Source organism: Nanorana parkeri, unplaced genomic scaffold (assembly GCF_000935625.1).
Source record: "Nanorana parkeri isolate BGI_ZX_2015 unplaced genomic scaffold, ASM93562v1 scaffold256, whole genome shotgun sequence".
NCBI classification, from domain to species: Eukaryota; Metazoa; Chordata; class Amphibia; order Anura; family Dicroglossidae; genus Nanorana; species Nanorana parkeri.
In genome coordinates, this window is record NW_017306524.1 from 1,263,222 (window position 1) to 1,280,934 (window position 17,713).

A 17,713-nucleotide genomic window follows, 5' to 3' on the forward strand; every position below is an offset into this window, starting at 1 on the left:
TATATCTATATCTATAGATATATATATAGATATATAGATAATTATATATAGATAGATGGATATATCTATCAATCATATGCAGATGTTATGCTGTGTAATGTAGTTCTAACTGTTTGTTGTTGTTTTTTTGCTCTATCCAAAACAAAACTTTTTGACTGGCTTTCTATTTTCATATGCAAGAGAGAAATGATTAATAAATGTTGGTTTTCATCTTGTAGAATCTTGCTTTGATTTAGCACCAGAAAAGTTAGTGTCGGTCTCTGAAGCTTGCAGTCCACCTGAATCCCCACCCTGTGGAAGCAGTATTGTTAAAGTGCCTTCTGGTATCTTTGATGCAACAGGGAGAAAGAATAGTAGTGGTGAGTTGTTTGTGAGAAGTACGTGTGTGTGTGACATCCTCATATGACTTTAAAATGCATAGCCCTAATTCAGTTATGATTGTGTTGCTTAAGCAAATCTTGTGTGTGTATCTTGGTTATAGGCGCCCTGCCAGCCCAGCTACCTACAGTTAAAGACTCTGTTGATGACTCTGTCTTTCTAAGTGAAGCTCAGAGTAAGAAATCTGAAGAGAGGGCCCAGAAGAGACAGAAAATGTTTACAGAAAGAAGCTGCAGTTTCAGTGCGGAGAGCAGGGCAGGCATGATGCTGAAAAAAGGCAGTCTAGACATCACAACCAATGAAATGGCTATGAAGATGGGAGCAGATGCCAAGATCCTTACAGCAGCACTTTCAAAGACCCCACCACATCCACAGACAAGCACACAGTTCAATTTTGAAACTGTAGATGGCCAACCTCCCTCTTTGACAAAAGAAAGGCAAAAAGGTCATCAAAGAAACACAGCTGAACAGACTGCAGAACAGACACCAGTACAAAGATTGCAGGAAGTGTTTGACCCCTTAGATACTGTCAAAGAGGAAAGCACAGTGGAGTCTCCTGAGACTGTGCAACCTGAAGAAGACGAAAAGCCTGTTACTGAAAAAAACACAGAGGAATCAAGTAAGAGAAACAGTTTATATGGTGTCCCTAAAGCAGTGGAGCGGGAAGGAGTAAAGACAGGCCTTGATCCATTATCTCTTCTGGCATCAGAATCAGTGGAGAAAACACCACCCCCAGCTGAGGAGAAAACAGTATCTCCAGTTGTTGCACGTAACCTAGCAGATGAAATTGAAAGCTACATGAATTTGAAAAGCCCTCTTGGCACCAAGTCATCCAGCATGGAACTTAGAAACAAGGAGTCTACTAAGGAAGAAGAAAAGCTCAGTCAAGGTAGCCTTGAGAGGAGGTCAAGTCTGCCGGTAGACTCTGTGCCTTCTGCTGATGTGCAGACTGAGAATCAGAAGAACTCTGTGTCTAGGTCTAAAACCTTTGGCAACAGTCCAAAGCATCACCTGAGAAACCAAAAGGAGCGTTCTCTCTCACTGACTGCTCTCGTGCGCAACTCACAACATGGATCTTTGGGTTCAATGGTAAATTCACTGCCTGGACTTAAACTTGACCATCTTTTGACGGGGCCCAAAATGGATGTGCTAAAATCCAGCATGAAGCAAGCAGCCACTGTAGCCAGCAAGATGTGGGGAGCAGTAGCATCTGCTTATAACTATTCTGATGAGGAGGTTTGTAGTGTATCTTATCCGTATGTTTACACATTGAAGTAAAATTGGCATAATTTTTTTATACTCTAGTGCAGAAAAAAAGGATCTGTTTTATAATACTTTTTTCATTTCGGAATATGTTTACAAATTTCAAATGAACCTTTTGGTAAGTAATCACAATACCTATCAATTGATAAGCTAAAAGATATAGTAGCAGTTTATTATCAGTTACCGTTTACACCCTGTATGATTTCCTTTTTTGCAAAATGAACAGACTGGTTTAGTTTTCAGTGGCATATCTGGGGTCAGGGTATTGTATTTCTTTCTTATTGACTATGTCCTAATATATAATACAGGAGGATGGCCATCAAGGTAACACCCTCTTTCCTTCAAGTGTTGATGAACACATTCAAGGTGACAATATCAAGACAACATTGCATGGATTGTCTGCCAACAACCTGAATCACAGCACTACCAGCCTGGGCAGCAGCAGCAGTGGAGATACCGGCAAACAGAGCTACACAAACAGTATGTTTCGGTTTTCATTCCAATCTGGTGCTGTGTAGATATAAAGGATTTATTATGCGGCTAATTTAAAGGGAAACTAGAGTTGTTTTGGTTCATAGTTTAAAATGGATGTTTTATATCTGTCTTTTACTATTTATATTTCTTTGTTTTACTAATATTTAATACAGGGTGCACCCATGGCACAGATTTTACTATACATTATGGGTTTTCTATAGAGAGAGTACAGTGCTTCTACTGCACTGTGACCAAAACCTGGTACATGAACAGAAGGGGGGGGGGGTTGGAGACACTTCTGTGACTAATTCAGTTAAGTGTGTAAATTTCTAATTGAGCTATTGAGCTCTGCGTTTTTTTGCTTTGTTTAGGAAAGTAGGCAAGAATTGCCTGGAAAACATGATATGAACAGGAGCCTGTAGCTGAAATTATAATTACAAAATATTCATATGGTATTTTTCATATTCACCTGAATTTAAAAAAAAACTTGGTAAAGAAAATAAGTACAATTCCACTTTGCGTCCCCTTTAACAAAGCTAATCGAATATTTTGTTTCCCCAGTTGCAGTCAGTTAAAACACCGCTTTTATTTTTAAAATATATGAACAGAAGAGCTAACAGGATTATATGATTGGCATCACTAGTTGAAGTATTTTTGAAATGTTTGCAGTGTATTTATATTGTGTTTTCTTGCACAATGTTAATATTATGGTTGGTCTATCTTTGGGAACATCTGAGGTACCCCTGGTACCTACATAAATACATCTGGTTCTCTTCACCTGATATATTATACTGTTCGCATGGTCTTTGCTCTGCGTGAGTGTATGCAAATGACATTGTGGCTGGGCCTTTTAGTCTTATGAAATTTTTCTTGCTTCTATGACATTGTAGCTCGCTAAAATTAATCCTCGCACTACTTTATAATTTTCTTTGTTCATTTTCACTACAGCATGCAACTTCTTCATTGAGCCATTATTATATTATTATTATACAGGATTTATATAGCGCTAACAGTTTGCGCAGCGCTTTACAATATAAGGAAGACATTACAGTTACAATACAAGATGGTAAGGAGGGCCCTGCCCCTAAGGGCTTACAATCTGAAAGAGGAGGGGGAAATGATACATAAGGAGGGAGCTGTGTGGGGATGAATTATTTGAGAATGTGAAGGTTCAGTGGATAGGTCGAGGTGGGATAGGCTTCCCTGAAGAGATGAGTCTTTAGGGAACGCCTAAAGGCAGTCAAGGTGGGAGATAGACGGACAGGTTGGGGTAAAGAGTTCCAGAGGATGGGAGAGACTCTAGAGAAGTCCTAGAGGGGAGTATGGGAGGAGTGGACAAGGGAGCTGGAAAGCAGGAGGTCAATGGATGAGCGGAGGTGACGGTTAGGGTAATACTTTGAGACAAGGTCTGAGATATATCCAGGGGCAGAGTTGTGGATGGCTTTATACGTGACTGTTAATATTGTGAATTTTATCCTCTCGGCGAGTGGAAGCCAGTGTAGGGATTGGCAGAGGAGGGATGCAGACACTGAGCGGTTGGTAAGGTGAATGAGTCTGGCAGCTGCATTCATGATAGACTGAAGGGCGGATAGCCTGTGTAGTGGAAGGCCAATGAGGAGGGAGTTACAATAGTCAAGACAAGAGATAACAACAAGGGAGTTGATAAGTAGTTTTGCGGTTTCTTTGGTGGGGAAGGGGCGTATTTTTGAGATGTTACGAAGGTGAAGGCGGCAGGATTTGGATAGCGATTGGATGTGGGGAAGAAAGGTGAGGTCCGAGTCAAGGATGACACCTAGGACCTTGGCAAGAGGGGAGGTTTGGATAGTTGTGTTATCAATCAGAGGGCGGTTTCAGTGGAGTGTTTGGGGCGAAAGCCGGACTGAAAGGGGTCCAAAAGGTTGTTATTAGCGAGGTGGCAACTCAGGCGGTTGTAGATAAGGCGTTCTAGTAGTTTAGAGGTGAATGGGAGTAAGGAGATAGGTCTGAAATTATTGAGGTTGGTAGGGTCCAGTGAAGGTTTTTTGGGTATTGGGGTGACTAGTGCATGTTTGAGAGGGGTAGGAAAGATTCCAGTAGAGAGGGAAAGATTGAAAATGTGGGTAAGAGAGTCTAGGATAGAGCAAGAGGGTAAACAGTATATAACAAAAGCGCCAACGACTTGTGTCCAAAACCGGAGAATGACTGCAATGATCTCAAGCAAAACCGCAGATGGGGCAAGCTCTCAGATAGGCTATAGGGGAGCCTCAACTCTGAAAGAAACAAAAGACAAAGAGCGCCTCCATCGCGTAAAAACGTTTTAATGAAATGGGTTTTAAACAAGTGAAACAATACTCACAAAGGTAGAATTTTTACAGGCATACATAGATGAAATTGTGAAAGATTGGTTCTGACGAAGGAGGCGTGGCCTCGGAAACGTTAACCTCAGGGAGGAAGATTAGCCGGTGGGCTAAGCTCTTTCACAATTTCATCTATGTATGCCTGTAAAAATTCTACCTTTTGTGAGTATGGTTTCACTTGTTTAAAACCCATTTCATTAAAACGTTTTTACGCGATGGAGGTGCTCTTTGTCTTTTGTTTCTTTCAGAGCAAGAGGGTGACCGAAGTAGTTTTGAGGGAACAGAGTCTAGGGGGCAAGTGGTGAGGTGGGTGTCAGAGAGAAGCTTAGTAACCTCCTCTGTGGTGACAGGGTCAAAAGAGGAAAGTAACAAGTGTGATGGAGGATCAGGTACTATAATAAAAGGGGCAGTTGATTGGACAGTGGCGATCTGATCTCGAATAGCATCTATTTTGTTTTTGAAATGAATGGCAATGTCCTGGGCAGTGAGTGATTGCTTTCATTGATTGCTTTCAATGCAGAATCAATTGACAAATGCAAAGATGCTGTCAAACATGTATTGTTTTTGTTATTTTTGTGTCCCGCTATCTGCTGTGCTGTAGCAGAAAGTTGTTTTTGTTTTGTTTACATTATATACCAAAGACTGTAAGAGACAAATCATCTAACAGTAATGCCAGGGGTGTACCTAATGGACTGGCAGATATGATTGTCATGGGACATAGAGAGATGGCAGTTTGAGCCTTGGTACAACATTTTGCATACCAGAAAAATCAAGGGTCTTGTGCAATTGCTGGACTTTGTTTTTATTAAATTGTAATGTATTTTATTTTTGTAAAAAGCATTGCATTATTTGGTGATAAATGTAATAACTTTTAGTAGCAATTGATATGCATATATAGGTTGCTCATGTGTTCCTATCTAAAGGTGATTTAGTACCTGGAAAAGGTGTTCGAGGCTTGGAGTTAGAGAGGTCAGAACATGGATCTTCTCCGAATACCAGCTTAACAAGCATTTTTCAGAACTGTGCCATTGAGGTGAGTGTGAAGATTGGTGTATTGGTGGAAGCCATCCTGTACAAGCAATATTTGTTTTGGGTTCTCCTAATAACATACTAGAAACGTCAATCATGTACACTAAGCATTTGCTGTAGTGTAAGTTAAATCCGATACCTGCATATGCTGAGTTCTAGCATGTTTTGTCACTAGGCTTTATTTATTAAAGCACCGTGCATGTACAATCTGTGTAAATACTCTGCCCTCTTCAAGTCCTGTGAGCAAGGATGAAAAGCAGTATACTATGACAGAGTTCAGCTATGGGTGTAATTGCACTTTTAGTTGCATGTATATGGTAGCCCCCAAACCCTTCACAGTCTTGTACTCAACTGCCCCTAATCCAATGATCCAATCATATATATTTTATGAGTATTGCCAAGAGAGTTAAAGCAGAAGTGTGTAAAGAGCAAAATATACTCTTTTCATGGCTTAGAGCCGGCATGGGACACTGCAGCTGTCACACACCGACTCTGTACAGGTAGCTGAACAATCATGTAACTGCTAATCGTTCAACTCAGGCTAGGTTCAGACCTGCACTACAATGCATGACACTCGGGACGTGCGATCGTGTTCAGGTGCACACAGCTATTGCCACGTGGCCCCATTGATTTCAATTGTGTTCCATCCGCGCGGTAATGGCTTTTTTTGCCATACACGACGTGCGGCTGTCTTAGCCACAATCGTGTTTGGAAGCATGGGCAGAATCCCGTGCGATATGCCCGGCGTGACTGGGGTGCCATTAGAAAATGATGGCACCCACAGCGCGATCGGTTCACACCTTGGCCACTCCTGACCGTGCGGCAATCGTGCACGATTGCTGCACGGTGAGGTGTCGCTTGGGTGTGAACCTAGTCTCACAATTTCTTCTCCCTGCAGGGAGCAGTGACTGTCATTCACCTATGTTCTAGGTAGAAAGCTCCAGCTTTTAGATAGATTTATGAGACAAAATTCACCACAGGAGTTTCTGAAGTAACTCCCTCTGCCTGCTTTGGTAGTTCAATGGTTCCACCGTGATGCTCCTTTCCAGGGTTGAAATACAAGGTGCGACATGATATATTGATCATATAGCTCTTGATATATTCATGATGGGCAAAGGTGGCCATTTTCAGTATATTGGAATGCAGGAAGAATATTTGGACACCGATTTATTCAGTCAGGTCTGATGTGCAGGATATGCAGGCTAGGATACCTAGGCCCAAGGAAGCAGATTTAGGTTCTGAGCCCTTGCAAACCATTATTAAATTGGAGCAATGTGAAGCTTATAATATAGCTGATCCTTCTACAAGTGTTGTCCTTTTTTTGTGAATTTTGAAACAAAAGGATGCAAGAGAAGCAATCTGCACATTTAACACACAACACCAGTGGTAAAATTTTTACACTTAAGAAGATATAAAGATGGCTGTGCCTGGAGGTCCTCTTTAAGCGTACTTGACACTAGGATCAATTCACTAAAATATGTGAATTACTTTTGCTATTTATGGACACCTACAGGGTAACTAGTGTTGATGTGGCTTTACATATGATTGCATTGTTAATATAAAGTAATCCTTTTCCTGTTTCTCATGGGAAAGTAATACTCTTTAACAAAACATATGCAATGAGACTTTCTCATTTGGGTATTGTAGCAGTTAAATTAAGTTCACACTCTATTAGTAAGCAGGGCGGGTTTTGAGAGCCTATACACTTCAGGATGCATTTGCCCTTTTGGGTGGTAGTTATTTTGCAGCTATTTATATATGTCAGCAGCCAGGGGGATGGCTTATGACAAGGACTTTTTGGAGTTTGTATATCTGTAACAATGCTGTTCAGTCTGCTTATGCAGTTTGATTGGCAGATACGTATATTATCAGCTTATGGCTCTGATTATGAGTTTTTTTTTCTGTGTGCATACTAAGAGTAATGGAATGATTTACCTTAAAGTGTTATTAAACCCTCTGATGTTTTTGCATATATCTACTGCTAGCGAGCAGTAGATATATGCAAAAAGTTAAAAAAAAACGCTTTAAAAGCGGTTTAAACTTACCCCTGTCTTCACCGCGGGCTCCCATCTGAAAATTCTCGGGCGGCCGCAAAGCATCTTGGGGTGGGCGCATGCGCAGTTCACATTTTAGGCCGGAAGACGAGGAGAGACACAAGGTAAGTCTATGGACAGTGTGCACCCGCATGCAGACACTGTGGGATCGGAAGTGCCAGCAAGGACAGAGGAGTCAGCACTGGATCGGAGACCCGCCGCAACGCTGGAGAGAAGGCTGAAAAGGACAGGAAAGAAGAGGAAGATCGGATTAAGGCTGGGCACACACCTTACAACAATCACATCACTTTTGTCTTGCGATGGTTGTAAGGTATTTAAAAAAACGTACGATCTGCCTATCTTGCACAGGCAGATCGTACTTGCGATGAGGGGCGGGCTTCCGATGACCGCAATGCCGAACGGGCTGTGTGCGCATGCGCACACCGGCCCGTCCGGCTTTTATGTTACGAAAATGCTACAGACCCGCCGAACATCGTACGATGTCCGTAAGTTAAAAGTCGTGCGACCTTACAGTAGTAGAGGTCGCACGGCTTCCACACACCTTACGATAATCGTACGATCGCGGGATTTCCTGCGATTATCGTGCGATTATCGTACGATTATCGTAAGGTGTGTGGGGACCTTTAGAGACATCATTTAAGGTAAGTGCTTTAATTAACAGGAAAAAAAATGTTTGGCTTTAATGTCACTTTAACATAAATATTCTGGCTATGCTTTGAGTTCCTTATATTCCTAAATGTCCAATAATTTTTTATTCAAGACTTGGTCTTAAAGCTGAATATTCCTAAAGTATGTTTCCAATTTTGCAGCCAAATTGGGATAACACCTACTTGATATTTGTTACATGTTTGCATTCACAGGACATAGCTTAAATTCATATTTTAAAATTGCTGCTATTATTTTTACTTGCACTTTCCTAAAAACGCCAAAACTGAAGTTTTCTTCTGCTATGCGGTGTTAAGGAGGAAGGCAAGGAGTTCATGTTTACCTGTCAATACTGTACTGGCAGATATCCTTATCAGTTGTAAACCTAGATTTGATGTAATACACATAGCAAAGATGTAATACATTTATAAAGAATTGGTGTATGTTTGGTGCCTTGCGCATATTTTCTTTTATAAGGTTGTAAAATGTTTAAAATTATTTGCTATAGATAGACAATACATTTTAATGGCTTATTTTGTTTTTGAAGGTCCTGATGTCCAGTTGTTCTCAGTGTAGAGCTTGTGATGCTTTGGTTTATGAGGAAGAGATTATGGCAGGATGGACTGCAGATGACTCCAATCTGAACACTGTATGCCCCTTTTGTAAAACCACCTTCTTGCCTTTCCTCTACATTGAATTCAAGGATCTGCGTGGCTCTGCCAGGTTTGTTCATCTTTATCTGTGGGTTGAGTTTTTAAAGAAACAAATAAAAGCAAATGTAATTTTCTCTTCCGTTCATTGAAGGACACGGAGAGATCTTGAATCTCTACCATAAGGTTATAGCACCAGCTTCTGGAGTAGAACACTAGACACAAAAACAAAAGCACAGCCTAGGGGCAGCCCCTGATGTTGGTAACATTTAAAAAAATTAAGTGAATATAAAAGTAAAAAATGATAAAGAAAGAAAAAGGTAAAATGTATAAATGTTTGAATGTGTGTTTCCTTATTTTGCCTCAGGCAGTGATGCTGAACATATTTTAAACCCCAGTGGCCAAACTAAAACACAATACCAAACCTATTTTCAGGGTTGGTACTTTGAGATAAATTGATTTTGCATTGGGCAGTTTGGGCACTCGGGTTCAAAAGCGTTAGCCATCACTGGTCTAGAGTGTTTGTTGTGATCTTTGAGGATCTTATAAAATGAATAACTTTAAATTAAAGTGGTTTGCACTTCTGCCTTAGGTTGCACTGAGGGTCCCTGGTTTGTGTCCTGGTCAGGACACTCAGTATAGTGTTTGCATGTCCTCCCTGTGCTTGCATGGGTTACCTCCTAAAGACATGCTGGCAGGTTAATTGGCTCCTGTCTAAATCGGCCCTAGTATGTGTGTATATGCATGTGATATAGGGATCTTAGACTGTGAGCTTTTTGAGGGCAGGTACTTAAGTGAATGAATAGTATGTAAAGTGCTGCGTAAATTGACAGCACTATATAAATCTGTAATGGATTAATCTATCTTATGTTGTTTTGTTTTTTTTGGTCAGTTTTTACCTCAAGCCAGGTATCTCGGGGGACAGCCTACAAAGCAGTAACCATCAATCAACAACAGAGACCGCTCAACATAAAAAAGAATCATCACCCTCCACCAGTGACATAAACTATGCAGCAGAATCCCAACCTCTACTTGCTACAGAAGAACACACAAGAAAGCCCACTGTTCAAGGGTAATAAGTCTGCTGTTTTCAGTGCATAGCCACCATTACTTGGTGACACAGTAATCTTTTTATCAGAGCATAGTACTTATTAGTTTTTGATGATTGGAAGGGAACATACCGTAGCCATTGGTTCTACAAACATGTCATTTTCCTTGTAAATAACCCCATGAAATTACCTGAACGTGGTCTGGAACTGTTCTCAGATATCGCATACAAAGTGTCATTTTTTTTTTTTTTTGGTACTCTTTGCAGTGAAGTGTTAGGCTGCATTTACATAGCTTAGGGCTTGTATGTGCATTCTTGGATTCCCGCTGCAAGAACCTACAGATTCTTGTGGTAGGAATCCCAGGCGTGTCTGCACAGATGTGAATGGTTTACCCATTCAAGTTAATAGTCTGCCAGCGCCCACATCTGTCAGTGGCAGTCCACATGTAATCATACATGGTGCAATAACATGCGTTTGGGGATAAATGATTGTTCCTAGATGCAGGAAAGATGCATCCCAACGGCATGTAATCGTACCATGTACAGCGGTACGATTCTGGCATACCCTGCATTCCTGACACAAGAATCCTGAGATTCTTGACAAAGGAATCCCGAAATGTACATACATGCCTCAAGTGAATGCAGCCTCAGTGTATGATGCAACAGATATGAGGAACCTTGGTGTGGGGATGGTGAGCTTACTTATTTTGCTCCAAATACCCATGAATACCTTGTGATTTTGTGTATTGGTCTTTTTGGGTAAAAGTCAAAAGAGGCATTTAAAATGTATACCAGTGTGCCTGCTTAATAATTGTTATAAGCTAGAGGTAAGAAGATGGTTTACAAGCACTGAACATCCATCATTTGTTTTCTTTTCTTTTTTTTGTATCCTTGTTTGTTGTTTTAAATGTTTTTTCCCCGCTTTAGTAGGACTGATCAAACACAAATTAACTAAGATATAACATTTGTTTTGAGGGTTTTTTTTGTTATAAAAAGCTTTTTTTTTTAGCCACATGATTTTATTTTTTTTTCCAGCTTTTATTACTACAAAATAATGCCCGTTATAGAAAAGGAGCCACTACAGCTTATCAAAATTATAATTATCATTCTTTTGTTGTTAAATCGGAATAGGAAAACAGTTGTGTGATTACAGTTCAGTGGGCCCCGTGTAGTCAGGAAACTGTTGCATTCACTTTAAAGAAATACTGTCTCCTTGCCCATGCAGTTGAAGGTGGCAGTGTTTCTGCAAACGTCCCCTACCTTCTTGCATTGCCACTACATCTCTCTTCACAGCTAGTGACAGTACCTGGTACTTCCGGGTATGGGTGAGCGTGTGACTTCCTTCCCTGTGACAGTTCTCGGACCTAGCAGATAGTCACTAGGCCCAGCCACTGTCACGTGGTGAAGGGACTGTCCTCACTGCTCCCCAGTGTTGGCTGAGATGGAGGAAGGAGCTGGGTAGGAAGCAGAGTCAAAGTGATTATAAAGAGTCAGGAGATCCCTTTGCAGAGACACTGTCACTTTGCTCTGCATGCTCAAGGTGACAGTGTGTCTGTAATGAATGGGACATTGTAGATTCATCCTTAGAAAATTACTTTTATTGGCAAGGTAGGAAGTGTGTGTACTTTTTAAAGAAGAAAATGTTTTTGGTTGTGACCATTTAGCACCGTTTTAATTTGAGGCATATTTCTTCCTATTCCAGTGACGTCCATGGGGCAGATGAAAAGCCTTTAGACAACAATGGTGCTTCGAAACGAGTTGCCTCTCTCACAAGAAGCCACAGTGTGGGTGGACCTCTCCAGAATATTGACCTTTCACAGAGACCTTCACATGGGGTGTCCACTGTCAGCCTACCCAACAGCCTTCAAGAAGTTGTGGTATGTTTGTCTCTGGTTATTACCAGCTTGATGAAGCAAATACTTCCATTCTGAGACTTTTTGAGGCTTGTGACTGCTGTTACTTACCAGGGATGATAGGTTTGCTGTAATAACGAGGTCATTTTAGATGAATTTTTCATTGCAGAATTTTAGTTTTGGCTGTTCACAGGCAGATCACTTACCAATATCAAGGTGGAATCTGCATCTCATTGTCATTTCTTCTAATTGTGGGTTCCTTTAGTATGTGTGGTTAAAATGTTTTTTGCTTTTCTGCACGAAAATGGAACACACTGGTTAATCTTTGTGGTCAATCACAGCTTTAAAGGTTATACTGAGAACACTTATGGGGATGCCATTGCTGATAAATGTTGATTGTAGATCAGATGCTGAAACGATTGGATATCCTGCCCAGGCTACAGTGAAAGTAGTTTACTTTTTAAACTGCACCCTAGTAAAGCATTGCCTTGATCTGCCATAATTGTAGTTGGGAGGTTTTACAAGATCTCTATCCTCAACATGCAAAACTAGTACATGTCGTCATTTCCTCTGTATTTGATGATTTGATTGACTGTATCTTGTCTTGGTTTTCAGGATCCTTTAGAGAAGAGGCATAATCCTCCACCTGTTTCTGTTCCTTATCTAAGTCCACTTGTGCTTCGCAAGGAGCTGGAGTCTTTGCTGGAAAATGATGGAGACCAAGTCATCCACACATCCACTTTCATCAATCAGCATCCCATTATCTTCTGGAATTTGGTGTGGTATTTTAGGCGTTTAGACTTGCCGAGCAATCTACCAGGGCTAATCCTGACATCAGAGCATTGCAATGGGGGAGTCCAGGTAAAGTATGCCATGCTTAAATTGCACTAGAGCCAAGCATGCTATTTAGAACACATTTAGAAACACCTATCACAGAAATGAGAGTAGAACCGCACATTCATGAGTGACATCACAACAGCAGCTCACTCGTAATGCTCCTCTTCCCTTCATAGAAACCCTTGCATTTTTTGTATTGCTAGTTGGATGCATGTTGCGGGAATCAGTTACCTGGGCTATGGGAAGAAAACATCTAAGATGGCACTGGCATCAGTGGTAGCAGAGGAGAAAAAAGCATAAAAAGAAAATATGCCTAATAATATCCATGTATATCGTATTTACTTTTATATTTATGTTAATGAGGTTCTGACTTTTTGTTCTAGCAACCCTTTGCAGGGTTTACTTCCACTTTAAGAAACAGAGCCGCTGTCAGTTACAGCTGTCATTGTATTTATTTCTATGTGCACTCCATTTTTGCCTAAAAGAAATAGAAAGAGTACACAGTAAAGGAATGTTTTTAAAAAATATAATGTTTTGTCTCGGGTCAGTGTCACACTAGCTAGCAAAACCAGAACCAGAACCAGGATGGCAACCCCAGAGCTTGCACCTTTTAAAAATAAGTCGCCTTAAAGTGCTGCATGCTGAGGAAACTGAACTGCATATTGGTCTGAGATGCGTCATATTATAATTTGGTATTCAGAACTGAGAAATGTGTTTAATATATTTTCTGTTATTCACAGGTCCCCCAGTCCTCCTTGTCACAAGACAGCAAGTTGGTTTACATCCAGTTGTTATGGGACAATGTCAACCTACACCAGGATCCTGGGGAGGCTCTCTATATGAAATGGCGGAATCTGGGTAATATTTAATTCCCATCAGCTAGGGCCAAGAAAATAATTGGTTTCTGATGTTAGTAGAGGATAGCAGCTTTCCACACCAAAAGTATGGGTTGAAATGTCAGGGTTGCTGTGGGGGAACTAAGCTCTAAAGCTTTGTTGGAGCTGCTGATGATTTCTTTTGATATGAGTTAAAGTGACACTAAACTCAGGAGGTAAATCTTAAAAGTGCATTCAAGTATCTTAACTAGTAACAAAAATGTATCTTATTTGTGTATCACTCGGCTGTAGATCCTCAAATCATCTCTGAATGGTGCTGACACTGTCCTTCCTTCTGTAAAATGACTACTTTTCTTCCCCATGATCCCTGTGTGTGTTGTAAAGTAGTCACGGCTCAAAGGTCACTCCTGTGATGGACTACAATCTCAATAAAAATGAATAAACTAAACATGAGATTGTAGTCCATAATGGCAGTGGACTTGGAGAGGTGGCTACTTTACAACACACAGGGACCATGGGGAACAGTGTCAGCAGAAATTCAGAGATGATTTGAGGATCTACAGCTGAGTGATACACAAATAAGGTCCAGCATTGTTAATAGTTAAGGTACTTGAATGCATTTTTAAGATTTAACTCCTGAGTTTAGTGTCACTTTAAGAAACTTTCAGAAGATGGTTAAGGCAGCATTATACGTATTTTATTTGCTTTTAATTGATATGTGGTAGGGCTTGACCATTGCAAAGTGATAATGTGACAAATGTTACTAGCTCTGCAAGGTCACTGTATAAAGAATACTATTTAGCTCACAAGTGTTTTGTGAAAATGTGTGGATCGGTGACATTATTCTTGCCATCATATTGTTGCAGTTTCGGCAAAAGTTTTTTTAATACCATTAATCATTGCCAGCTTAAGAATTAGGGCTGCTCAAAAACAATGAAAGAGTTTCATTTAATGGATAGAAATAAGATATTAAATTATATATATATTTAAATATTTATTTTGGTTGACTGGCTGTAAGCAGCCGTTATAAGTGGGACAGCCTACAGCTAAGGTATATCACTGTAATATTTCTTAATGGGGACATAGGCATCAGTTGTCTCAGCTGCAACAATGAACAATGAATGTGCTTTGTAAGTATTAAATAAAATGTTGTAAAGGCCTAGTTATTATTTCCAGGAGTTCTCAGTTTAACATCAAGAACCTCAACATCTGTCACAAATAAAACAAAAACCAGAAGCTCTGGTGCATTACCCTATGCAGAGTAAATAGAGACAAAAGCTTGCAAATTCTAGATATAAGCTTGCTAACTACTTGCTTCCTCTAATACATATGATATTTAACCCAATAGAAAATTCTAACTAGCCTAGGTGTTTGGCATTTGATTTTTCGAATGTATATTTGACCCAAAATACATCTATATATATTTATTTACTAGAATCCATTAAGAAGACTGCAGCTCCTATACCAAAGGAACTTCATGATATCAATAATTTATTGGAGAGCATTACGCTCAGTATACAGCACAATGATGTTTTGAGGCCTATCAACCTTATCTTGCAGAAGTGTGGCTCAGGTGGCAAACGGCAAAGGTAAGCCTTGTTGGAATTTCCAATGCTCTGTATGGTTATTCATACTTGTAGAATGAGCTATTAGGTTCTAATTCCTACTACATACATATTTATTTTTCTCTAATTACACAGAAGCATTTACAGAGAAATACTATACCTGTCTCTGGTTTCCCTTGGCAGAGAAAATATTGATATTGGTAAGTAGACATATATTTTTAATAGCTAACATAACAAAGCTTTCAGTTGACATCTTTATTGCAATTTCATGATCAGTGGCCTTTCAAGGAGAAGTGTGGGGACAATAAAACATACTCTTACGACTGCTTAGAGCTGGCGTTAGGCACAGCAGCTGTCACACACTGGCTCTATACTGAGAGCTGAGCAATTATGTAACTACTGATCACTCAGCTCTCGATCTCTTCTCCCCGTGGAGAGCAATGACTGCTAAGCTCACTGCGGGGATTCCCCCCTCCCCTCTCTGTTCCTCCAGTGCTCATTAGGACAGACAGAGTAGGGGGCGGCACAGCTGGTTCTGGCTCTGGAGAGGCAGAGCCAACTCTGAATCAGGCAGCCAGGGTGGATCTCAACAGTCTTGTCAAAATCCTTCTAGCCTGTGGGTCAGCTCTGTGCTGTCAGTTAATAGCCCACTATCTGCTTACTTTGTACTCCTGTGACCCAAACAAGAAGTAAAGCTGAAAAGTAGGTTTGGCTTTACTTCTCTTTTAAAAAATAACTAGAGTCAGTATTCATTTGTTACAAGTCATTTTTTCCTCCATTATTGACACGAAGAGAGAGATCTTGTGTCGGTTACCAGCTACCTGCTCCATGACCCATAGCGGTCATGACAGCTACATGATGGTGAATATTCACAGACACATCACCTGATCACTGAAAGTTATGCTGGGTAAATATTGATGCCAGAAGAAACCCCAAAAAAACACTTAGATTGTCTTTAGATGGCTGTGTATAGTCCATCCCAGCTTCACCTACTTCACAAGTAAAGAAGAGCTTCCTAAATGGCTCATTGAGCCCAGTGGAGCAGTACACCTGCCATCTTCATGGACTAAATAGTAGTGTAGGTTCTCCAGTGCTTACACCGAGACTGCCACCCCATAGTTCATTGAACCCTTGAAGCACCTGCACAGACATTGATTTCAAGGGATGGTTCCTTGCTAAAGTCAGTAGTGCTAACATACAGTTTTTACAGGGGTAAAGGTTATAAGCTGCAAGGAGGGGAGATCTATGGAGGAACTTTGTATTTTCTTGTTGCTAGGGCTAGATGTTTGGATGTTTATGTTAAGCTAAAGCCTTTGTTGACAGAAATCAATGCTCCCTAAAAGCTCAGCTCATTTGCTCTTGTCTTGTCATTTTAGAGGCATTCGACAATGAATACAGACTTGCTTATGAAAAAATTCCATCTGATCTTCTCAAAAAAATGCAGAAGATTGATGTGCCTCCAAGCAAAAACATAGAGTTCTGTCGAACTGTCTTTGGGTCCCCTTTGATTTGAAGGACATCTTTTGAAGAATTCTTGTGTTTCATTCCTTGTTATGTTTTCAGCACAAATGTAAAGGACAGAATGCCTCCACTTCTGCTCAATCTCCCAGCAGCATGGACCCAGGTGGAATGGTTCATTTCCTAAACATAACATGGGTTCATCTGCTGCACAAGGCAATTATAAGCAACTGCTTCTTCTCTTTAATGTGCATGGAAATGAGTGGAAGGTTGAAACATGAATGATGCAAGTATAATGAGTGTTCCATCACACTGCCACCTTCACCCAATTTTGGAGGGAAAAATGAATTCTGAATTGATGATATACAGCACTTTAAATTTACATGCATTTTCTGACTTAACATTTAAATTATTTCATTTATTTTTCATTTACAATATACATTTGACAGTTTTGCCATCCTGGTGTATTACCTAGTAATGCTTTGCAATGTTCTTGAACAGTGGAGCTTGGTCCGCCTTTGACAATCCTCCATCCAGAAAGTTACCTGTATCCATGACACACTTATGGGCCAGGCCACCTACGTGCAAGAGTGTCCTATATGTCTGCAACAACTGCTTCTTTTCAACCAGTTTTTGTACATTAAATTCTGGGTTTTGATGAAATAACCACTTTCAATTATTTTAGGGATATTTGTCTTATTGCATAGCGCCTTATGGGTGTTGTGGCCCAATACCAGGCTACACACGTCCAGACAAAAAGTGGCCATGGAGGTTTTTTTTTTAGAGATAATTGTCTTATTGCATAGCGCCTTATGGGTGTTGTTGCCCAGTCCCAGGCTACACAGGTCCAGACAAATAATGACCATGGAGTTTTTTTAGAGAGATGATTGTCCTTTTGCATAGCGCCTTTATGGGTGTTGTTGCATAGCGCCTTTATGGGTGTTGTTGCATAGCGCCTTTATGGGTGTTGTTGCCCTGTCCCAGGCTACACCGGTCCAGACAAATAATGCCCATGGAGTTTTTTTTAGAGATAATTGTCTTATTGCATAGTGCCTTATGGGTGTTGTTGCCCAATATGGGTGTTGTTGCATAGCGCCTTTATGGGTGTTGTTGCCCTGTCCCAGGCTACACCGGTCCAGACAAATAATGCCCATGGAGTTTTTTTTAGAGATAATTGTCTTATTGCATAGTGCCTTATGGGTGTTGTTGCCCAATACCAGGCTGCACACTTCCAGACTAATAATAGCCATGGAATTCTTTTAAGTCAGTACAGTAGACTTTGTATAT

General features: G+C 40.5%; 1 protein-coding gene across 1 annotated transcript in view; it reads left to right on the forward strand.

Annotated features, from left to right (window-relative positions):
* Nucleotides 1–17,031, forward strand: part of DENND4C (DENN domain containing 4C) — a 102,896-nt gene extending 85,865 nt beyond the window's left edge. The window contains exons 22-33 of the mRNA XM_018556865.1: nucleotides 219–359; nucleotides 482–1,614; nucleotides 1,950–2,121; nucleotides 5,375–5,484; nucleotides 8,727–8,902; nucleotides 9,722–9,901; nucleotides 11,559–11,754; nucleotides 12,346–12,591; nucleotides 13,308–13,425; nucleotides 14,839–14,992; nucleotides 15,104–15,168; nucleotides 16,345–17,031. Of these exons, the coding sequence (XP_018412367.1) occupies nucleotides 219–359; nucleotides 482–1,614; nucleotides 1,950–2,121; nucleotides 5,375–5,484; nucleotides 8,727–8,902; nucleotides 9,722–9,901; nucleotides 11,559–11,754; nucleotides 12,346–12,591; nucleotides 13,308–13,425; nucleotides 14,839–14,992; nucleotides 15,104–15,168; nucleotides 16,345–16,481 (2,828 nt within the window). The 3' untranslated portion in view covers nucleotides 16,482–17,031. The remainder of the gene's footprint in view (nucleotides 1–218; nucleotides 360–481; nucleotides 1,615–1,949; nucleotides 2,122–5,374; nucleotides 5,485–8,726; nucleotides 8,903–9,721; nucleotides 9,902–11,558; nucleotides 11,755–12,345; nucleotides 12,592–13,307; nucleotides 13,426–14,838; nucleotides 14,993–15,103; nucleotides 15,169–16,344) is intronic.
* Nucleotides 17,032–17,713: the final 682 nt, after the last annotated feature.